Below are 23,291 nucleotides of genomic sequence, written 5' to 3'. Positions count from 1 at the left end.
TAAGTAACTTGTCCAGTGGTCAGTGTCAGAAATTGCTTTTAAACCCAGTCAATCTGAGTGGAAAAGTATTTTGATGGCTTCGCTTTTTGTCTTCTTTCTTCTAATGTTGTTTATAAATCTGATGTCAATCAGATACGTTTTCTTTGTAGGTAATCTGTTTTTTCTTTCTGGCAGCTATTAGAGTTTTCTCTTTATAATTCATAACACAAGGTATGTCCAGGTATGGCTTTGTTTGTTTTATCGTTGTCACTAATGCTCTAAAGGAGTATAATCTGGTTTCCTGTTACATTCTGAATAATATAAAAAATTCCTTACACTGGCCCATAAAGCCCTAAAAACACGGTTCTGGCCTGATCTGTCATCTCATCTCTTGCCCCCACCCCCACCACACACCCCCCTCATCATCCACATAGGCTTTCTGGGCTTTTGACAAATACACTATTTAATTCCACCTTAGCTTTTTACTCCAACTCCTCTTCCTAGAAAGTTTTTGACCCTCATGTCTGCAAAAGGGTGGATATTCCTTGTCATTCACTCCCCAGTGGAAATGACATTCCATAGTCTTTCTCCCACCACCTGATCTAAAGGAATCCCCTGACAACACAGAGTGCTTGTTACCACATCACTTTGTTTAATCCTCTTATCAACAACTGCTCTTCTTAAAATAACTTACCTGCTTTGTGTCTTACCTACCTCCCCTCACTAGAATATAAGCTCCATGCAAGCAGGGACCTAACTCTAATCTTGTTCACTGCCATATGCCCAGCACACAATAACCACATCTAACCCACAGCAGACACTGAATATGTATTTGCTGAATTAAATCTATCCTCGGGGTATCTAGGTGGCTGAGTTGGTTGAGCATCTGACTCTGGATTTCGGCTCAGGTCATGATCATTGTGAGAGGGAGCCCTGTGTCAGGCTCTGCACCGATGGCATGGATCCTGCTTGGGATTCTCTGTCTCCCTCTCTGCCCCTCCCCACATCAAAAGAAAATAAAACATTTAATAAATAAATACATATATCCTCAAATATTATTTTTTCTATTAGTTTATCCATTTATTAGATGGATGTTGGAACTTCCGGTTTTTCCTCCTTGTCTTTTAAATTTTCTATAAATTTTATCTTCTTGGGAAATTCCAGCTTCACTTCCAACTAATTCATTCTTCAGTGGAGTCCAGTCTGCTATTGAAGTTTTTTCTCGAGGGTAAATTTTTTTAATTTATAAATTCTCCAATTTCTTTTTACAACTGCTTGTTATTGTCCTTAGTGCATGGATGTAACATATCCCTATACCCTTCTGAATATTCAAATGTTTATTTTAAAGTCCTTCTCAGATTCCATCATCTTTTACCTCCAATATACATTTTATGTATGTTGACTGCTTAGATAAGCACACTCACAGTTGCCTTTCATTAGCCCATGATGTTTCTGGAAAACCAGTAGTTTTATTATATTAATAAATTTGTAAAAGCTGAAAAGCCCTCTAGAGCTTGCAGTATCATCATTTTATTTATCTTAGTCTTTCTTATTTTATTCAACTCAATCCAAAGCAACAAACATGTATTAACCACCTGCTATATTTCAGGCACCGGCAGATGACCTCAATTCCTCACACAGGAAGGCACCCAATCATAATACATGTTGATTGAAAAAATACTTAATAATGGGATGACAAAAAGGTGAAATATAAGAGGAATGGGATAGAATTTTCCAAGACAGAATATTAGAGATTGACATTTCAGAGGTAGAATGGTTTTGAGTGGTCTTTTGTGATTGGAGCGGGTCCAAGAGACAATCGAAGGTAGCAAGTGGAGACGTGAGTGGCTCTTTTGAAAGTAAGGAGTTGACAAAAGGTGATGGATATGAGGCTATTTTGTTATCCATCTATAGCAGTGGTTTTCAGCAGCGGCTGATTTTGCCTCCTAGGGGACATTTGTCTGGAGATATTTGGGTTATCACAATTACAGGGGATGCTACGGGCATCAAATGGGTACAGGCCAGGGATACAGCTAAACATTCTCCATTGCACAAAACAGAACCCACAACAAGTAACTGTCTAATTCAAATGTCTTAATTTCCAAGGTAGAGAAACTGTATAAAAGGATGTGAAATCACAGAGGACGATTGCAGGGTTTAAGGTGACAAGAAAAGTTGTAATTTAGGTGCCTACCTTGATTACATTTCAACTCCTTTTGTTTACCATGTAAAATTGAACAGGCCATTTAATCTTTCTAGACCTCAGTTTCCCCATATAAAGGAGACTATTACCCTTGACTGATCTCACCATCTGTCATTATCTTGAAGAAGGAATGAGGACTTGACTTGAACCCAGTTCTTCCCACTCAGTAGCCTTGGGTTTGCACCAGTCACTAACTTCACTCACCCTAGCTCTTCCTCTGTAAAATGAAGATAATACCTACTCCACAATGTTGCTGTGGTGCTTAAATGAGATAATGGCTGAGAAGCTGCCCCGTACAGTGCTTGACATATCATAGGCGCTCAATAAATACTTCTTGAACCCAAAGGGTATGTGAGCAGTTTTGAGTGCTTTAACAGAAAGAGCAAATCATTAAGAAACAAAAAAATTCTTATATGGTTATTTTGACTCCTGCCATAGTAAATTTTCCTATTTACCATTTACGTTTCATGGTATCTATTTTAATACATACATTAAAATTATATCTACTTTTGTGCCTGGATTATAAACACTTTCCCTTTTGTTTTGGTAACCACTGGTAGTTACATTGCTACTTTGTGTCATCACTGTACTTTACTGGTAGGAACCGCCTTGTTTTTACCGTATCAGTAAAGAGCTGACCATTAAACCGAATCCTCCCACCTGTTCATTTTAACAGGTTGTGGCAACTGAAGAAGACCTTGTCCCACCCAGTCTGGTGCAGCCACCTCCCAGAACAGATGGGTTGGACCACAGAATCGCAGCTCATATTGTGTCCATCCTGCCCTCTCTCTGTCTCACGGAGAGGGAGCAAAAGGTCAGATGGCATGAGATATCCAAAGAGTTTGCATGCTTTGAGAAAGTACAGATTCTCTTTTTAAGTCGATGTATTTCAATTTGAATAGAATCTCCATGAAATATTCTTATCCGAAGAAGAAAATGAAAGCAGAGCAGTGCCCAAAGGCCCTCTCCTATTGAACTATCATGATGCACATGCCCACAAGAAGTACGCACTGAAGGTAATAAAACTGGATTACCCAGAGAAGGGATGCAAGAAATCCCATTTGTAATTATTCAGTTGAAGAAATTGCAGTTAGTTTTACCAATGCTAATTAAAAGTAACATTCAAAGGGCTTGCAAAGTGAGACCTCTGAAAATAGAGACACATAAAGGAGCAAAGAAAACTTGCCTAATTATAAAGGTCCAATTAGCCATTAAATCGATTGTGAGTACACTGGGGCACCTGGATGGCTTAGTCGGTTAAGTGTCTGACTTCAGCTCAGGTCATGATCTCGCAGTTCATGAGTTTGAGCCCTGCATCAGGCTCTGCACTGACAGTGCGGAGCCTGCCTGCGTGGGATTCTCTCTCTCTCTCTCTCTCTCTCTCTCTCTGCCCCTGCCCCACTTGCATTCTGTCTCTCTCTCTCAAATACGTAAACGTTTTAAAAAATTGATTTGAGTACACCAAATTCGCATTAAAACCTTCTAGTTACTGGCTTTAAATATCTTACTAATGTGAAAAACTAGTGAAGGCCAAAGAAGAATCCCAGAAGGGAGAGATGAATATATATGAGACTTTGGCAATTTGTCACAGCGAGTGAAGAATCCATCATTTCTGTGCACCAGGAACCTCTGGCAAAGTGAGAACGAGCTTTTTTGACCTTCAGCAAAATACCAACACTTTGTCTTCCCCAATTACCATTGATTTCCCCTGTTCCCAAATAATGAGAGCGAAGGTATCAGGTTTTGCCTTCTCCATATGCATAAGGCACTTGACAGCTTACTCTAATGTCTTCTGTCATGTTGCGCTTTTTCATCAGGACCAAAAGAATTTTGACCCAGTTCAAATTGAGCAGGAGATGCAGTCCAAGTTGCCACTGTGGGAATTCCTTAAATTCCCTCTGCCTCCGCCATGGAACAGCACTAAGCGTCTAGCTACAATTCATGAGCTCATGCACTTCTGTACAAATGGTGAGTACGTTCTTTGTCTTAGCTTAAACTCATTCATTTATGGTCATATGTGCTTCTTAAGATTACACCCCTATTTGCAAAAAGTATTTTGATTACTTAAAGACCTTTCAGAGACCGAGGTGGGTATTTTGATTTTCTTACCTTGGATAATGTCATTAGCGATAGCGTGATAGCTGTGATGCATAACATTCTTCAATTTGATACACTGGGTTTTCTTTCCATCATGTTTCCATGACAAGAATAATCTGCTCCTTTCTTCCTTCTCCCTGCTCGCCACCCTGTGTCCCCCTCCTTGGCATCATTGGAGAAGACATGGTGATCTCTATCTGAGGTTAAAGCACTGAGTAGGGAGCCCCCTGGCGGTGTGGTGCTGAGAGTGTGTCCATTCAGGTTCACCTCCTCTCGCAAGGGGAGGGGCCATTTTATGCTCTTGGAGGTAATTTGGAGAATCTAAAATCAGCTTCTCATGGCAGAGTTCACTGAGATTTGAGATACAATCATTTCCTTAAAAATCTTTATTTCCACTTGAGGCAATCTGCAGATAGATTCCTACTTATAAGAAGGAATATGAGGGGCTCCTGGATGGCTCAGTCAGTTGAGTGTCCGACTTCGGCTCAGGTCATGATCTCACAGCTTGTGAGTTCCAACCCCGCGTCGGGCTCTGTGCTGACAGCTCGGAGCCTGGAGCCTGCTTCGGATTCTGTGTCTCCCTCTCCATCTGCCCCAACCCACTCACATTCTGTTTCTGTTTCTCTCAAAACTAAATAAACATTAAAAAATATTAAAAAAAAAGAAAAAGAAAAAGGAATATGAAATGGCATAGACACCTTTATTGGACAAGAAAGCATTTGACCCAGAGAAGAGCAAAAGCACCTCAGTTTCTCCCCTTAAGCAAATCATGAAATATTTTCATCTCGATTTCTTCTTTAACTTTTAAATAAGCCTAATAACAGAGAAAAAAACCAAAATCTTTTCAATACTGTCATGCCGTCTCCTCATGGAAAAGCAGGGGATAGCCTGCTGGCCTGGGCATGTGGAGACCGTTGTTGACATAACCACTCTCTTCCTGATGTTCCCGAGAACATCTGTCCTTTGCCTGTGTGCTGCCACACCTCACCTCCTCTTCTGCCTGTGGTATGAGTCCATTCTCTCTCTACCTCATCCTACATGGCAGCGTAGAATTCTTGCGTCTGTGGCAACCATTGCAACTTCACACACATCCCACTTATGGGTTTCATCCCAAACCCTTGCTTCTCCTCTTCTCTTCCCTCCTTCAGCACTTCATACTTACCAGATCCAAAACCGAACTCTTGACTCCCAAATATGTCTCCCTTCACAGTCTTCTTTATTTCAGTAAATGGCAACTATTTTCTTCCACAACCTTGCAAGTCATTTCTGATTCCTCTTTTTTTCTTATGCCCCACAACCAATCCCACTGCATCCCTCAGTGATGCTAGCCCAGTCCACCATCGCCTCTCGCTTGGGCTATTTCAATAGTTTTCCAGTTCGTCTACAGCCTTTCACCTTTTTACCTAGCCTTTGCTTCATGCAATAACTGGAATCATCCTTCTAAAATGTTAGTCAGACCATGTGCCTCTTTAACTCAAAATTCTCTAGTGGCCACCCGTGTCACTCAAAGTACAATCTAGACTCTTCTGCCATCCATATTTTGAGCTCATCACCTGTCAAGCTCTCACTGTTCCACTCCATTCTACCTGTGTTGGCCTCACTGTGATTCCTTGAACATGTTGGTCACCCCACTGCCTCAGGATCTTTGCACTTACTCTTTCTCCTGCATCTATCACTTTTTCTCCCAGATAGATATTCACAGAACTTGCTCTCCCACTTCTCTACCATATATATATATATATAAAGCCCCTCCCCAATTGCTGTCACTTTTTATCCCCTCACCTGGCTTTATCCTTCTTATCATCTCTGATATGGTATACACTTCTCTGTTTACCCTGTTTCCAGTCACCAAAATGGATACTCCATAAGACCGGGAGTTCACTGCTTAGTTTACTGCTGTGGTCACAGCTTTTACTATATTCCTTGCCCACTAATATGTGCTCAAAAGATATTTGCAAAATGAATGAATGAGCAAACCTTCCTTAGTTCTATAACTTTTCCCCCTTCCCTGTTTCTCTTCTGAATTTCCTCATGATTTTTCCAAAAACACATGCCCTTAGTTCTATTGGAGAAAAAGCGGAGGTTACCCCAGAATCATTGATCTGCCACTATCATTTTACTTTTCCTCATTGCATCCCATGATTATTTGCTAATACCTACCTCATACCCCTCTAGTTTGAACTTCTAAAGTGCAAGAACCAAATCTTTTCTTTGAATCTGAGGCATCTATGACAAAGCCTAATACATAGAAAACAAAACGAGTGAGCAAGTGAGTAAGTGGATGGATGAAATAAATACTGTAAGAGTATAAAAGCACAAATGGAGGGGCGCCTGGGTGGCTCAGTCGGTTGAGCGTCCAACCTCGGCTCAGGTCATGATCTCACAGTCTGTGAGTTCAAGCCTTGCATCGGGCTCTGTACTGATGGCTCAGAGCCTGGAGCCTGCTTCCAGTTCTGTGTCTACCTCTCTCTCTGCCCCTTCTCTGCTCATGCTCTGTCTCTTTCTGTCTCAAAAATAAATAAAAACATTAAGGAAAAAAAATTTTAAAAAAGCACAAATGGATAGGGCCAATTGAAAGCTGATAACCTTTGAAGTGCAATTATTATTTTCACCCACCAGTTCAAGTGGCTGAAAAGAGGCCTTTTCTGAGCCCTAAGGGTCAGTAAAACCTACTGAATATAACAGTGTATGTTAGACACAAGTGAGTAGTTTGTTTCAAATTATAACAGTGGCAAAGGTGCTTTTGCTTACAAATCATAAGTTTTAAACATATTCAACCAATATGGTACCCTGGAGAATCCATGTGAATTAATACTAATACACCTAATACTGATTAAGCTATGAAGCAGTTTGTGAACATTATCCTGATAGATTATACCTTGATTGTGCAGCTTTCTTATTATTAGGCACTATTGACATTTGTTGCAGAACTGTGGAGCCCATGTTTAAAGTCAGGTCAACACCCATCATGATATGACTGCCTTGTCATTGCGGTGGACAGACCCTCTGGGCGCCCCTCTGTCAGCCCTGTACCATGTGGTAATAAGAGCATTCCTAGCAGCATATAGTTCTTGCTTTCTTACAGAAGTCGTGAGCTGGAATGAAGTAGAACGAGCCTTCAAAGTGTTTACTTTTGAGAGCCTGAAACTCTCTGAGGTTAATGAAGAAGGCATACTAATGCCTTCTGAGATGATGTATGGAACAGATTCTGAGATGTTCAACATACCGTGGGACAACCCTGCCAGATTTGCTAAACAGATAAGGCAGAAATACATCATGAAAATGAATACCCAAGAGGCCAAACACCAAACAGGTACAGTGCGTGGAGGGAACCAAAAGCATTCTTCCGTTTTATGATTGTTGATTTTTCTAGCATTGTGTCTAATGGAGTCTCTTTAAACTGACTAGATACTGAAGCCAAAGACAGAATTTTATTTGTGGATCAGAATTGGTCAATGTTGGTGCAAGAGGATGAGGTCAGTAAAGAACCTTCAGATCCTAGTCGGTCTGGTTCTAACAAAATGAAGCAGTCTGACCCAAACAGTAAGGAACCCTTAGACTATGAAAATATAGAGCTGTCAGAGCAGACCAGCTTGAGGACTCAGCGCCAGTCTGCGCTGTCAGGTGAGTAATCGTGTGTGTGTGTGTGTGTGTGTGTGTGTGTGTGTGTGTAGACACTGTTATAGAATGTATTAATCCAAAAAATGATTCAAGAAACATTATCACTCATATGTGGAATTTAAGAAACACAACAGATGAATGTAGGTGAAGGGAAGGAAAAATAAGATTAAAACAAAGAGGCGGGCAAACCATAAGAGACGCTTAAATACAGAGAACAAACTGGCGGTTGCTGGAGGGGTATTGGGTGGGGGGATGGGCTAAATGGGTGATAGGCACTAAGGAGGGCACATGTTGGGATGAGCCTTGGGTGTTACCTATAAGTGATGAATCATTGGATTTTACTTCTGAAAACCAATACTACACTGTATGTTAACGAACTTGAATTTAAGTAAATAAATTTAAAATTTAAAAAGGAAACATTATCTAAATTTAAATGCCCCCCTGTTTCAATTGAAAAACTATTTAACATCTAAGGTATTTGGTTAATTAAACTTTGCTACTGAGTGAGTCCTTGTTATTTCAACCCTTGTTTTTAAAATATCCTAAAGCCTGTTAGTGCACTCTTACCTGAGTAAATATAGTGAGGTGAACGTAATTAAACTTTCCTCATTAGTATTTCATAGGGTTATTGTGATTATATGAAAAATTATTTTAAAACTACCTGCAATAAGATAGTGAACTGCCTACTACAGAGCTTGGTACAAAATCAATGCTCAGTGAAGAACACTGATTCCCTTTCTCTCCTCCTTATAGCTCAGGTAATGACTCTTATTCTAAAATATAGCATCATAGGGACACCTGGGTGACTCAGTCAGTTAAGCATCCGACTTTGGCTCAGGTCATGGGTTCAGGTCATGATCTCACAGTTCATGAGTTCGACCCCCACATCAGGCTCTGTGCTGACAGCTCAGAGCCTGGAGCCTGCTTCAGATTCTGTGTCTCCCTTGGTCTCTGCTTCTCCCCTGCTCATGCTCTGTCTTTCTCTCTCTCAAAACAAAACAAAACAAAACAAAACACAAAAAAAAACACATTAAAAAATTAGAATATAGCATCATAAATGTTATATTAGGAAGTATAGAAGCATAGGAGACTATTAGGCTAAATTTACTGAGCTATCTTATACATAGCTGTCAGATTAATCACTTAAAATACAGCTGTTAGTTTCCTGCTTACAACCTTCAATGGCTCCCTACTAATAGAACCCAATTCTTTGGCCTGCTGTACCATGCGTCTCCAGTCATACCAAATTACTTTTCCAAAATCTTTTCCACTTTTTCCCTTTTGCTTACTTATCCCATGCTCTGGCCAAACAGAATTAGGCTCTATTTCCTCTACTGTTGTTTTCAATCTGCTGTTTTCAATCTGTGTCTTTCCTCCACAATACCCTTCGCCTAGAGCTTTCTTTTTTATTACAATTAGGTTTCAGTGGCACCGCCATGAAGCCTTGTTAGATGTGTCCAGCTAGAAATGGCTCCCTTAACATTCCTGTGGTCACAGTTAATCTGTGCTCCCTTTATAGCATTAATGATCATTTCCTACTACTTATTACAATTATTCATACGTCTGTATTAAGTTTCCATAATACTATAGCTTCTTAAAGGTCACAGGTATGCTTATCTTAAAAATATTAACTGTATGCTGGGCCATAGAACAAGTATCAGCAAATTTTCACAGGATCAAAACTACAGAGTATATTCTCATACCACAGTGAAATTATGGTGGACATTAGTTACAAAAAAAAATAATGGGAAAATACCTAAAATTTCCAAGTTAAGAAATATACTTCTGCAAAACACCTCACTCAGTGAAAAAGTCACAATAGAAATTAAGAAATATTTCAAGTTGAATAGTAATGGAAATACTGAATATTAAGATTTCTATAATGCAGCTAAAGCAAGGGATACTCAGAGAGAAGTTCACAGCTTTAAATGAATACATTTTTAAAAAGAAAGCTAAAAATTAATTAGCCAAACATCAGCCTCAAGTTGTTAGATAAAGATGAACAAAATAAATCCAAATAAAGTAAAAGGAAGAAAATAAAATGAGTAAATTATTAAGATATAAAATATAGATGTAACAAGGAAGAACAAATAATATAACAGTGTGGTTCTTTGAAAAGACTTTTAAAATTGATAAATTATTTTTTTAGAAAAGGCTGATCACATAGAAAGTAAGCATAAATAATAATAACAGGAATAAAAATCAATAGGAATAAAGAAACAGACTTTTTTCTAATCCTACAGAAATGTAAAAGATAATAAGAGGATATGAGCAACTTTATTCCACTAAACATAAGAATGAAATGAGCAAATGACTAGAAAAGTATATCTTACCAACAGTGACTCAAGAAGAAATAGTGTTGTAATTGTTTAAATAAATTAAATCAATAATTAAAAATCCTCCAGGGTGCCTGGGTGGCTTAGTCAGTTGAGTGTCCAACTCTTGATTTCAGCTCAGGTCATTATCCCAGGGTCATGGGTTTGGACCCCACATTGGGCTTCATGCTGAGCATGGAACCTACTTAAGATTTTCTCTCTCTCTCTGCCCCTTCCCCCCCCCCCCAGTTTGTGCTCTCTTTATCTCTCTCAAATAAAAATAAATAGATAAAATAAATAAATAAAAATATAAAAATCCTCCCCAAAAGGACACACCCAATGCAAATATTCTTATTTACTAGTGATACCACTCAAAAAAGAAACAATTTTGACCTGAAAAATTATTCCCAGAAATAAAAACAGTGTATCCTTCCCTTCTCATTTTAGGAAGCTAGCATAAGCCTTAAAATCAAACTGTCAACAATAGTACTACAAAAGAAAATTATACATCAAACAGATTCATGAACGTAGATGCAAAAATCCTGAATAAAACATACGTAAGCTGATCTAGCAATATACAAAATGATACTAATACATCACAAGCAAGTTGTTTTTATAACAGGAATAGAGAAAAAACATACATTGTAAAAATCAAAATAATTTATCAATTAACACACTAATGAGAAAAATTATATAATCATTCTCAATCGATGCAGAAAAAGCACTTAAAACTCTAGAAATTCATAAAAAAAAACTTAGCAAACTAGCAATAGAAGGAAAAATTTTCTACCTTGTAAAGTTTATTCTTAAATTGCTACAACAAACATTATATATCAAGATAAAATGTTGAAAGATTTCCCTTGACACCAGGAAGGTGTATACTATAAACACTTGTATTCAGTATTACATTGGAGATGCTAGCCAACTCAGTAAGGTAAAAAAAGAGATGAAAATGTAAAATTTGAAAAGGAAGAAACAAAACTATTACTATTTGTAAATATTGTGTATGTAGAAAACCCAAAATGATCCACACAAAAAAATCAGGATTAATATGATAGTTTAACAAGGAGGTCATGGTTATAAAAGGACACACATAAAATGTCTGCAGTGCTGGGACTTTATCATGATTCATGATACTAAGCATTTCTGTTCTATGTACTTCTCTGTATGTGTTATAATTCATAATTTTAAAAAGCATTAAACAAAAGTAAGTCATCAGTGCCATAAGAGAACAGATGTGAAGTCAGTATTTTTTTTAACATTTATTTATTTTGTGAGAAAGAGAGAGAGATCGCAAGCAGGAAAGAGGCAAAGAGGGAGGGAGAGAGAGAATCCCAAGCAGGCTCTATGCTGTCAGCACAGAGCCAAACATGGGGCTCATCTCACAAACCATGAGATCATGACCTGAGCAGAAATCAAGAGCTGGACAATTAACTGACTGACCCGCCAGGAGCCCCAAGTCAATATTGACCGAATAGTCATCTTGCCATTTTCACTTACTTAGATGAGGGTAAAAGAGGAAGTCATTGATAGAGTAGAATTAGGGAAAATCTGATTGCTGATTAGTAGAGCAGATAAGTGAGGGTGAGGGGGACAGAGGAGAGAAGGATATAACATTTATTTAGTAATGCCCTGCTATATTCCAAGCACTATGCTAAGACATTTTACATATATTAACTAGTATTCAATATAAACTTCAAGTCTATGAGTAAGATACTATTATCCCAATTCTAAAGACAAGGAGTTGAAGACCAGAGGGATTAAGTAACTTGTTCAACTACATACAAGTAGGAACTCAGGATTCCAACAGAGAGCTAACTCCAAACCAGTGCTGTGTCTTGTGGCTTCCTCAGTTCCAGAAATTTCTTGTCTATGGGCTTAGCCACACTCATGGTCTCTTCTTTATGCTGATACTTAACTCAATTTTATTACCGTTGGGTCTTACTTCCCAAAAGGGTTGATTTCCTATTTCTCTGTTCTAAGTGCCCTTACGTATTAGCCTAGCTCACAAAAATAATTAAGCCAAATAAGTTAATCTGGGATGTTATGGCATTAGTGCATCCTGTGGGAATGTAAATGTATGACAAAGAAGTCACTTTGTGTTAATATGGATCCAGAATAAGCCAGGAGAGATATAAGGCCTGAGGTTTTTTCCTTTGTGTTTTGTTCTTTTCTTTAGAAGAGCAACTGGTGTATAGTTTTCTTCAGGCAACTTTTGCCACCTGGTGGTCAGACCATGTAAATTAGCGTTCCAAATCCTGGTGGAAAGTAGATGATTTGAGCAACTCTAAATCTTCGGGGCTAAAAATGCTATAATGGATAGTGTGTCCTAGAGACGGAGCAATCCTTGAGAGCTGAACCCCCACAACCTGTAAAGGATCCTATAGGGTGTGTATTGACCCCCATCAAGGAACTGTTACAGTTAGACAGGGGAGGGTGGCTGAGCTTTGGTGCCCCATGATGGCTGCTGTGTCTAAGGGAACTTGTTGTTGGTCTTGCGTGCCCCCCGACTCTGAATCGTACTTCTAAAGCAGCCACTTGAAATCGTTTGAAACAAAGCAGAAATTGTTCACGTATTTCCTGCAAAACCATCTTAGCATCAAATACATATAAAAACCTGTTGCTGGATGTGAAGGACTGAATATTTGTGCTTTTCTTAACCAAACACTGGATTTCCATCTGAGACTGTTTTTGAACTTGACAGGGCCTATTGGATATTTATGAAAAACCTGAGAGTTGATAACCGTGAGGCTATGGGTTTAGATGTGCCCTCTATGCTTGTTGGGTGTTTTTTTAATAAAGTAACTGCTTTGCAGAGGGATCTTGTTATCTCTAAAGTAAAACAGATTAGGAAAGCTGTTTTTCAAAGGGATGAGAAAGCATCCATTTCCAGATGTGTCAAAAGCTACTGAATCACACTGTCAAAGGATTATGGGGTTGAAGGCAGAATCAGAAAGAAAGGAAAAAGTGATTTTTACTCTACGATTAAATAAAGAGTTCAGACTGGTTTTAGAATGTTCTTTCCTTTGACAAAATAACTGATGCACAATTTTTTAAAACATATTTTCTAAACTGGAGACTTTTTCCGCTGGATCCTTAGACACAGGAGGGAATATCAAATCTCCCGGAAATCTGGCAGACCACAGAATAGAATAATTTTTATTCCACAGATTTCATATCAATTGCTTTAGGGACACAAGGGACATCATGGTCTATTTAGAGTTATAGTTGGCCCGAGTTTTCTCTTGAGTAGATGTATTTATATAAATACTGAACTGAATTGACTTCATAGTTGTCCCCTAAATCAAAATGGGACACTCATGCCATCACCTTCACCAGCCCAAGGCAAGATGAAACTAGTAGCAAAAATGTAAGTAGCTATGCTCCTAAAAGAAAGAAAAACATTGGTCTATCCTTGGTAGACATGATTAACTACTCCCGCTAGAGGTGTAGATACACTTCTCTTTGCCACAGAATGAAGCTGAGTCGTATGCTTACCCTAAAATAAGCTTTTGTTTTGGGTTTCTTCCACAGTTCTTCTCTCTCTGTATGGCTTTAGATACATTTCCAGTTTTAGTATATGATATAGATTTTCCTCATTCAATCAAAACGAACTGTACTGAAGTCCCACCATGTGCTGGGCACTCGGGGTACAGTTACAGAAAATAAGAGCAAGGTCTTATTCTCCAGGAATTCACATCCAAGATGGAGAGATAGACACAAGTAAATATTATCAGACGCTAGTAAATGCCATGATTAAAAATACAACAGGGTGAAAGGCAGAAAAGCCCTGGAAGAGATGACATGGGAGTAACAATATGAATGAAATAAGGGTTTGAACCAAGTGATTATCTAAAAGCAAAGCAAGACAGAATGAAAGGCAAGTGTGAAAACTTTAAGACACAGCCAGCAAGCTGGAGAGCCTGGAGAGGAAGGAGCAAAATGCGAGTGGAAGGGATGTGTTTGGAGAGTGAAGGTGGGACCATTTTATATATGACTATGCAGGGATTAATTTGCTGTTGTTCTAAGGTTGGTAAAAAGCCATGTTGGCTCAGTTATTCAGCGGCATCGCAAATACATTACCCCAAGATTCATCACCCACTCCACTTCTTTGGTCAAACTGGGAATGTGCTATATAGTTTATCCATTTCTATATGAGAGATTCAGAATCACAAGAGCTGTAGTTTAATCAGCGAATATTTGCAACTCATAAAGGTAAAGGTACATTTTTAGAAGTGAGGGAGATAGCCTGAAGGCATAATTATCTGATATGATTTAGGAATGTATCATAGAGGAAGCTGGGTTCTTTTCCAAGTGTTTAGTATAACTTTTCTAGGTAGACACTGATTTAGAATTATTGACACAAACACCTTTTTGGAGGCATGAAACATGCCTTTCAGGAATTACCTTTTCAGCACAGAAACATAGATCATATGGGCAACAAAAAGGCACAGCACTGACAAAGGCAAGAACAAAGCCCAAACACAACTGGATGTTGGTGTCTTTGATTTACAGAACAGACCACGAACAATGAGATCAAAGATGAAGCAGTCACAAAGGCTGATCCTCTTGAAAAGGTAAGGAATTGTTTTCCTATAAGTTTAGATACAAGTAAGATGATCTGAGAAAACTGTGACCCAGAGTAAGAAACACACACACACACACACACACACACACACACACACACACAAAGGAGATGCTTAGCAGGATAAGGAAGGGGATTACTCGGACATCCTCAGACCAGCTCCAACTGGAGAGAAAGGAGTTAATTTCACTAGCGGCTTAAGCAAAACTTCCAAGCTCCATGCTCCTCTCTAGACAGTGTGGCTTGGCAACCTCACAAACACCTGCTGACCATACAGCCATGTAGAACTAATGCTGTCTTGAAGTGAGTTCAGAAAACCTGCCTATAATTGCTAACAGGACTCAGAAGAGTATAACCTAACAATAAAAATATTTAGATTATGTTGCCCATAAAAAAAAAAAACTCAAAGGCATACTCTTTCTGGCAGCAGCTCTCCTAAAATGTTGCCATATGGATTTATACATATGCAGATTTCCCCAATTAAAATGGAGTGCATGCTGGTTAGTCGATGGAGTCCAAGAGGGCTCCATTTGGACTTGAACAAATTAAAGCTGAAATTGTACTCCTATGGTTTTTTAGAAACCCAAGAAGATGACTGTGGAAGCAGACCTGGAGGACATAAAGAAAACGCAACAACGCAGTTTAATGGACTGGAGTTACACTGAACATTTTAAACCGAAAGTTCTGCTTCAGGTATTAATGGACCGTGAGTCTCCAGGAGACGGTTGGACAGGTCTGGGGAGTCATGGTATGATTTAGAATAGTTTGCTTCTAGGTCACTCTCTCAGATCTACTTCTGATCAATATTCCCATTTACTTCAGCTTTAAAATGAATGTATTCCCAGATCGAGCTATGCATGCCCAGGGAATCTCCACCCAAAGGGATGTTTTTATAAAATCTTGAAGAAGAAAGGAAATAGACATGACTGCTGCACATATTTTCTAAGAACAAAAGTAAGGCATTATGGGAAAACAATCTTATTTTTCCCATATTGCCTATCAGTTCTACGAAGTTTTCGCTACATTTCAAAGTATTTTCTGATGCAGTTTACAGGTCAATAGAACCTGTGATAGCTAGTGTTTATTGAGCACTTACCATTTTGCTAGCAATGATTAGTAAGTATTATTTGTTCATTTAATCCTTACAACAGTCCTTTGAAGTAGAAACCTATGTAAATAATAGAAAATTGAGACATCTTGACCAAGAGTAACTTTTGCCCAAGGTCACATGGCTGGCAAGTGAGAGAAGCAAGATATGAACCCAAGAAATCTGGCCACAGAACTTGTGCTCATGCAAAATAACAAGTAACCCTACATTTTCTGTGTATACATTTTATGCAAAAACCTGTACTTGCTTTTGTTTTTATCTTTTTAACTACTGACATCAAAGTTTTAGATCCACACATTTTTAAAAATGTTTATTTATTTGAGAGAGAGCTCATGCGTGCAAGGGTGGGAAGGGGCAGAGAGAGAGAGAGAGAGAGAGAGAGAATCCCAAGCAGGCTCTGCGCTGTCAGCAAAGAGCCTGCTGCAGGGCTCGATCTCATGAACCGGAGATCATGAACTGAGCCGAGATCAAGAGTCAGGCATTTAACCAACTGTGCCACCCAGGAGCCCCTACCTCTACACAGTTTTAAACCCAGAAAGCTCTATAAAGAGTCTTATGAAAAATAGCAACTCCCTCCTACCCCCATGCCCAAATTCTCAGAGGTAAAAATCTTCAAGGCATTTACAGGTTTCTTGTGTTACTTAACTCAGTTACCTCTAATAATGAGTATATTTTGTTTAGTTTTACTTTTGGTTGGGCATCACCATCAACTGATTCTCTCTTGAGGAAATAGCTACCAACCCCCATCAAGCGTATGCATGTGCATGTGAACACACACACACATACACACACACACACACGTACACACTCACTCATATACTCCCTTCTTCCCATTCTCTAACACTGTTAACTATATCATCATTTTTGTGTAGCTCAATATTGAATATTTAGTTTATTTCATTTTTATAAATTTTATTCATAGCTGAACTATTACATTTTCTTTCTTGATACTATTTTTGTTTTCCTTGGTGTTTGTTTTCCCATGTTTTTTCCTTTGTGTAGTTTACTATGCATTTATATTACTCATCCCCAAACTCTCCACCAAAGAGTGAAATCTCCTCTCAATACATTAAACCACACAGGCACTCGATCAATTTTATCATCTAAGCCACCTCTCTCCCATATGCTCTGAACTCCCGCTTGCCCTCTAGGCCTACTTCACAGCTGTGGCCCTGGGAGCTTCCTTTCTTATCATCTGGGTCACATCCTTGGCCTCTCTTTCCAACCAGACACTGGGTTCCTGAATCACGTGTCATCTTCTTTCCTGAGTTACTCCCTTTTTGTAGGGGACTATCACTTCTAATTGCTTTCTGAATTAAAATTCATGGCAGGTAAATTGGGGGGGGGGCATTGGATGTGTGCAACCCTCTTAATTCTACCCTTACGTTTGAGTGACAGTTTGGCTTTACATAAAATGCTCAGTCAGAAAGCATTTTCCCTCAACATTTTGAAGGCATTCCTCAATTGTCTTCTAGCTTCTTGCGTTGTCCTTGAGGAAAAGCAACAAGGAAATTCTGATTCCTGATTAGTTGTTTGAGCCGTTTTTTTCCTTCTGTCTGGGAGATTTTAAGATCTTCTGTTTGCTCCAGTGTTGTTGGTTTCCTGTTGATGTGCCTTGGTGTGGTTTTATTTCCAAGTATCATAGTGGTAAGCCCAGAACAATCCAGAGACTCCTGTCTTTATATTCTAGGAAACAAATGTTCTGTAATCATTTCTTTGATAACCTTCTCCCTACTGTTTTTTTTTTGTTTCTTCTTTCTGTTATTCTGGTGCTGAACTTTCTGGACTGAACTTCCAATTTCCTTACCTTTTCTTTCCTAATTTCCAATACTTGTCTTTTTTTTTTTCCTGGAGATATGGCTCAGCTTTCATTTGGTTTTTCTACTGAGGCTTCTATTTCTGTTATCATGATTTTTAATTTCCTAAAGTTCTATTTATAATTACAAATTACTTTTTTATATAGCATCTTATTTGTCTTACCTGATACCATATCTTGTCTCTCTGAGGATATTAAAGTCCTTTGAAGTCTTAGTGTTTTATCCCTAGATTGTGTCTTTTTCCTCAAATTTTTTTCTTTTTCTCTCAAGTTTATTTTTACTTTTGTTTTTTGGTCTTTATTTTTCATTTCAGAGAGTAATACCTTGTGATATTTGCCTTTTTCTTCATGTTAATAATGAGACACTAAAAATATCATAGGAGGTACTACATGAGGTCAGGGAAGGAGGGAGTTGTCAATAAATGGACTTCATTTTGGGTGACTTGGCTGGGTAGTTTCCTTGGGATACCCATCAGTGTTGGTATATTAGTCTGTACCCTTAAGCCATTTAAATTCTCCAGGGGAGAAAACCCCTAATCTCCTAACTGAAAGACATACTTACCTGTCAGAGTTTTGGAAGCTGAGTGGTGGGGGAAAGGCAGTTACACTTCTTACCATCCAGTCTCTAGATATGCATTGTTCAATATGGTAACCACTACTCACAGGTAGCTTCTGACTACCTGAAATGCACTTTGTCCAAATTGAGACGTTCTGTATGTTTGCTATAGTATATACTATAGTACATAAATAATACTTATATACTTATGTATAGTATATACATTACTTCTAATATATATGTATATAGTATTATAATACTTACTATATAAGTAATATATATATTATACTATTATACTATTATGTATTATATATGTAGTATATAGTATATATATATATTACTTATATACTATAGTATACATTAGTTATATACTATAGTACATATTACTTATATACTATAGTATATATTACTTAAATAATATAGTATATATTACTTATTATTATATATGTTACTACACGTATACTATATATTTGGTTTAAGTATATATACCAAATTTCAAAAACTTAATATGAAAAAGGTGATATATCCCATTAACAATTTTTATATTCATTACATATTGAAATGATAATTTTTTGACATATTGAGTTAAATAAAATATGTATTTGTTTAGGTTTTTATTTATTTTGAGAGAAAGAGATGGACAGAGAGTGAGTGGGGGAGGGGCAGAGAGAGGAAGAGACAGAAGCCTAAGCAGGCTCCCCACTGTCGGCGCAGAACCTGACACAGGGCTCATGACCTGAGCCAAGACCAAGAGTTGGATGCTTAACTGACTGAGCCACGCAGGCGCCCCAAATAAAATATATTTTAAAAAGTAATCTTATCTGTTTCTTTCTACTTGTAAACTACGGCTACTATTAAATGTAGAATTATACATGTGGGTCACCTTCTATTTCTTGGACATCAATTTATGCTTTTAAACAATTCTCATTTTTTCTGTAGCACATCTTCCCCTTAGCAGTGTCTGGAATCCCTCTACTTAGAATCCATGGGGTCATTTCTATAGGTCATAATCCTCCCTTTGTCCGCTGAGGTGGGAGATGGGCAGACGCCTAGTTGCTCAGAATCGTCGAGGGCTTCCGGAGGCCCTAACGGCTTCTTAAAAATACTCTAATCTTCCTATTTTCACTGTCTCCTTGACCCCAGTCTCAGAGTGGGGCAGTGCTCTGGTACTTTCTTGAGCCTTTCTGCACTTCTGCACAAGGTTACTTCTGGCCTCTCGTAAAATTAATCTTAGAATTTGATTTTCTTTCTACCAGCAGTTACCCCTATCCTTCTGCTTTCCAGCTTCTCAACTGTTGTTGCCTTTGTCTCCTCTCCTGTGAACTTCAGCTTTGTGGTACTAAAACCCAGTAATTTTACTGTTCTTTTAATGAGGTGTCAAGAAGTACATGGGTTTAATCTCTCATCTTTAAAATGGAAGTTCATTTCAGGCTTTGGCTTTTTTTCGATTTGGCTCTCACCCCTTTCGATAAAGGCCTCACCCCTTTATGAATCACTGTCCTGGCACATCTAATGGACAATTATCTTGCTTCATCTTCCTTGGTCTTTTAACAGCATCGCAGAGCTGATCACTTTACTGTGAAACACTGCCCACTCTTGGTTTCCAAGGTGCCAAACTGTACTTCTCCTCAGTGCTCTGTTTGGACTTTTGTTGACCTAATGTCTACATATCGAAATGGCTTGAGTCTGAGCCCTGAACCTTCTTCTCTCTTCTGCAAACATCCTTGTGACGATTTCATCTATTATCTATGACCTAATGCTAATGACTGCTACAATTTTATCTTCCAAATTATTTCTTAGTTCCATACTAGGATACCTAACTCCAAATTCCACTTGAATTTATGACGGGCATCTCAACTTCAGGGTCCCACACAAAGCTCATAATTTTCCCACATGAGCATGTTTCTCTCCTCATCTATCTCAGAAAATGTCACCTTCAAGCCAGAAGGCTAAGAGTTCTCACTTATCTCAGCTTGACTGCATCCCTCATGTCTGATCCATTGTCAGATTTTGAAGGATGTACCTCAAAATATATCTTCAAGCTCTTCACCACCTCCACTGTTGCTACAGCCACCCTCCTCTTCTCCTGCAACATCCTCCTAATCATTAACCTGCTTCTGCTCTCGTCCAGTCCATTCTATGAATCAGATACTCCCATCAATTTCATCTGCTTAGGACACCTCCCTGAATCCAGGATGATCTGTAAAAATCTTTATTAAATTTTAAAAGAAAATCTCATCTATCTTGTTCATTTTTTTCTCCAAGAACCTACACAGTACCTGGCACATAGTAGGTGTTTATTTTTTAACTGAACTATAAATAACACAGTGTTATATTAGTCTCAGGTGTAAAATATAATGATTCAACTAGTCTCTACATTTCTCAATGCTCATCCCACTAAGTGTACTTTTAATCCCCTTTCTCTATTTCACCCATTCCCTACCCACCTCCCCTCTGGGCAGTCACCAGTTTGTTCTCTGCATTTAGGAGTCTGGTTTTTTGTTTGTCTCTTTTTCCTTTGTTTTGTTTCTTGAATTCCACATATGAGTGAAATAATATAGTGTTTTTCTTTCTCTGAAGGACTTATTTCACTTAGCATTGCACCCTCCAGATCCATCCATGTTGTTGTAAATGGCAAGGTTTCATTATCTATCTCCCCAGATCCATCCATGTTGTTGCAAATGGCAAGGTTTCATTATCTATCTATCTATCTATCTATCTATTTTACATCTTCATTATCCATCTTCTGTGGTTGGACAGTTGGGTTGCCTCCATATCTTGGCTACTGTAAATAATGCTTCAATAAATATGTGTTTATTTTTAATTAAAAAAATTTAACTAAAGTTCATGGCACCACAATATTAATATAGGATAATAGGGAAAACCCAAATAGTAAAAAAAATGGAGAGGAAAGATACTATTTGAAAACTTATCAAACATTGATTGAGAGCAGCCATAGCTCTGAGAAACTTAGTGCTATAAATTCTAGCAGCCAAAGTAAACATGAAAACAAATTTTACAGAGCTCTCTAATGGAAAGAAGGATACATGTTCATCAGAAATGAACATGTTTTGTTTGGGGGTTTAAAGTCTAAAAGGAATTTGCATCTCCAAAAAGTAAAGTAATGAATAGTACCCTATGTAACAACAACAACAAAATTAATGCAAAAATATTCACCACATGTGTGTCTCTGGTATTGCCTCTCGGGGAACAGATGTAATAGTTTCAATACCGCTCCATAAAGACACTCATACAGGGGACTAGATTCGGGAAGTAAATGTATTATTTTGGTAATGCTACCAGTGTAAAATTGAAAGCAAAAGTAAAACAGTCCTTTCCTAACATAATATGCAATTCCATGCCTTCAGATCACCCACCAGCAGAGAACTGAAAGTTCCTGCATGAGATTGATGTTGAAAACGAAAACAAAAACAACAATCCACAGCTGTGTAATTTATTTCCCTGTGGACATGTTTCCTTATATTGATTGGCAGTGAAATAGAAGCAGGACAAAGTGTGCCCTGCCCTCTGTGCCCCTCTGTCAGTAGCTGAGATTGCAGTGCATGCTGAGGGTGGAATGTTTTGGAAAAGGCCAAGGTTAGAAGTCACGTGCAAACAGTATGTATGAGAAAGACCATGCACCTTGTTCCTCTGTACTACAGCATGGTGTGGTGGAGAGCACTCTTTGGAGTGCAAAAATGATGACACAGAGACTGGTGTCCTGGCACCAGGACTTACGAACTCTATCTTCTTAGACAAACCTCTCATCCTTTCTCAGCCCCAGTTTACACTGAAAAAATGAGGATTTTAATATTTCAAAATAGGAAAAATAATTGTTCCTATTTATCCGGGGTTTTTAATGACGAGAAAATGAGATGATCTATATGAAGGCATGGAAAACGTTAAATAACTGCTTGACTTAATTATTATCTCCAAGCCTGAATAAAAAACACTTGAGCAAATGCCTCTATGCCTGGAGGCTAGTATTTTATTTTCTGTAAGAGTTGCTGAAATGTTCCCCCCAAATTCTACCACTGATGTTCTCACTAACAGTGAGACCAAGTGTGGAAATAAAGGGATGAGGGTAAGGGGGCAGAGACATACCTTAGCAGGAGATGCTTCTCATGGAAAAAAAGACATAACAATGTAATTATTTTGATTTCAGGTTCTTCAAGAAGCCAGGCAGCAATACAGGTGGATTGATTCTTACTACCATACGCAAGACAACTCTCTACTTTTAGTCTTTCATAATCCAATGAATAGTCAACGTCTGCATTGTGAATATTGGAATATTGCTCTTCACTCCAATGTTGGATTCAGGTAACCACCTTGGACAGTTTAGTTAATTATTATCTTATTTTAGTTAGCTTGTTAGTTACTTGGTTAATTAGCTTTCAGTTCCTTAGCCTAAGGTAAGTGCTTCAAGCCAAACACTAAACCTTCAATTTAGTTTATGAAGTTGCATGTTTGAGGTGTACCAGGCACTGTAATAAGCATTAAAACTATACCAAATAAACAAGACAGACATCATTCCTGGAGCCATTAAGTCTAGTGGGGATTTCATTACCTTACATTTGATTTATTTAGACCCTAATAAAACTGCCTCTGAAAGATTCCAAGTAGAAACTATAAAACATGACATTCTTCATGCTGGTTTTGGATAACTCCACTTGATCTGGGGAAGACTCCAAAGTAGGGCAACTGAGTGACATATCAACACAGCGGTCAGGTGCTCAGCAAACTGAGACCTCTAGGAATCAGTGATTTTTTTTTTCTGCCAAGCTCCTTAATTATTTCTTGATGATCTTAAAGCTTTGCTCTGTCCTCTCAGTAATTATGAGAACATCTCATTATTTTTTCAATGCCAGTTAATGTATATCCAGTATTTATTTATTTATTTGTACAGCGTTGTTTAAGTTTAAAGGGATACAGAAAGACACAGAGAATGGGCTTACAGAATAACTGAGAAAACAGGTCGTGTGCTAATCCTTTGCTCACATATACAGTAGCT

General features: G+C 38.3%; 1 protein-coding gene across 6 annotated transcripts in view; it reads left to right on the top strand.

Moving 5' to 3' along the window:
* The window catches only part of SPAG17 (sperm associated antigen 17), a 239,608-nt gene that overhangs the window by 94,623 nt on the left and 121,694 nt on the right, over positions 1-23,291 (top strand). For all 6 annotated transcript variants that reach the window (XM_042953607.1, XM_042953611.1, XM_042953606.1 and 3 more), the window contains exons 11-18: positions 2,859-2,996; positions 3,085-3,198; positions 4,000-4,150; positions 7,365-7,592; positions 7,688-7,903; positions 14,731-14,792; positions 15,380-15,493; positions 22,446-22,600. In XM_042953607.1, coding sequence (XP_042809541.1) covers positions 2,859-2,996; positions 3,085-3,198; positions 4,000-4,150; positions 7,365-7,592; positions 7,688-7,903; positions 14,731-14,792; positions 15,380-15,493; positions 22,446-22,600 — 1,178 coding nt within the window. The remainder of the gene's footprint in view (positions 1-2,858; positions 2,997-3,084; positions 3,199-3,999; positions 4,151-7,364; positions 7,593-7,687; positions 7,904-14,730; positions 14,793-15,379; positions 15,494-22,445; positions 22,601-23,291) is intronic.

Source organism: Panthera leo, chromosome C1 (assembly GCF_018350215.1).
Source record: "Panthera leo isolate Ple1 chromosome C1, P.leo_Ple1_pat1.1, whole genome shotgun sequence".
In the NCBI taxonomy this organism is placed as follows: domain Eukaryota; kingdom Metazoa; phylum Chordata; class Mammalia; order Carnivora; family Felidae; genus Panthera; species Panthera leo.
Note: the sequence above shows the minus strand (reverse complement) of the source record. Positions and strands in the feature narration are given on the sequence as shown.